Raw genomic sequence first — 830 nt, forward strand, 5'->3', positions numbered from 1 at the left:
TTGTGAGAGGAGATTACCCTCTTAAACAGATAGATCAGTCCTTGATACTGAAGGGGTACTCTTTGGTACCCTTGTGAAAAATCCCAGTAAGATCTTATAAGGTTTTTCATGATTTCACATGATTATACAAGAAAACATAAGATAGTAATCTTGTAAAATCTTAACACAGAAATTCTTATTTAAGATTTGATAAGATTTGAACAGTTTTGTCAGATCTTGTGAGATCTATCATAACTATAATTCTTGTAAGAATTTTAAAGATCTTATGAATAAAGGAATATGTCAGAAAATGTAAGATCATGCCTCACTTAAATCTTGTAATATGGAGTTTAATGAACTCATTAAACGGAGTTAATGGGGTGTGGCGAGGGGTACCAGCACAGCAAGCAACAAAGTGAGCACGTGAAAATTCAAGAAGAACAAAGAAAGGGTTCCTTCTCAGTATTAGAAAGAAAAGAGCCTCTCAATGGCCGTAGCACTGACGGACAAACAGATGGACGAGGTAGTGAGACGCCTCACCGAGCAACTAGGGCCTAGGGTAGCGCGCCCGGCCCCTGCTGACAAAGGAGATCCAGAAGGAGGTGAGCAAACGTAGGGGAGAAGGTTTATAAGTGGTTTGTCTGGGGTTAGAGATGGAGAGATGTGAAACAGGGTGTTAGCCAAGGGAAGAGTTTGGTCAAAAAAAAAAAAGAAAGAAAAGCCTGAACTAGCCCAAGAGCAGAGGGCTTTGAGTGGTGAGAGAGCAAGGAAGGAAGGAGGGAGGGCCAGGGCCCAAAAAGAGGGAATAGAAGGAACTGGAATGAAAAAGCAGTGGGGGGGAGACCCATACC

The 830-nt window shown here is 41.8% G+C and overlaps 1 protein-coding gene across 1 annotated transcript in view; it reads left to right on the top strand.

The window, feature by feature from the left end:
* Positions 1-466: 466 nt before the first annotated feature.
* The window catches only part of LOC105315058 (uncharacterized), a 3,073-nt gene continuing 2,709 nt past the window's right edge, over positions 467-830 (top strand). The window contains exon 1 of the mRNA XM_011409555.1: positions 467-591. Coding sequence (XP_011407857.1) covers positions 467-591 — 125 coding nt within the window. The remainder of the gene's footprint in view (positions 592-830) is intronic.

Source organism: Amphimedon queenslandica, unplaced genomic scaffold (genome assembly GCF_000090795.2).
Source record: "Amphimedon queenslandica unplaced genomic scaffold, v1.1 AMPQUscaffold_11894, whole genome shotgun sequence".
Classification (NCBI taxonomy): Eukaryota; Metazoa; Porifera; class Demospongiae; order Haplosclerida; family Niphatidae; genus Amphimedon; species Amphimedon queenslandica.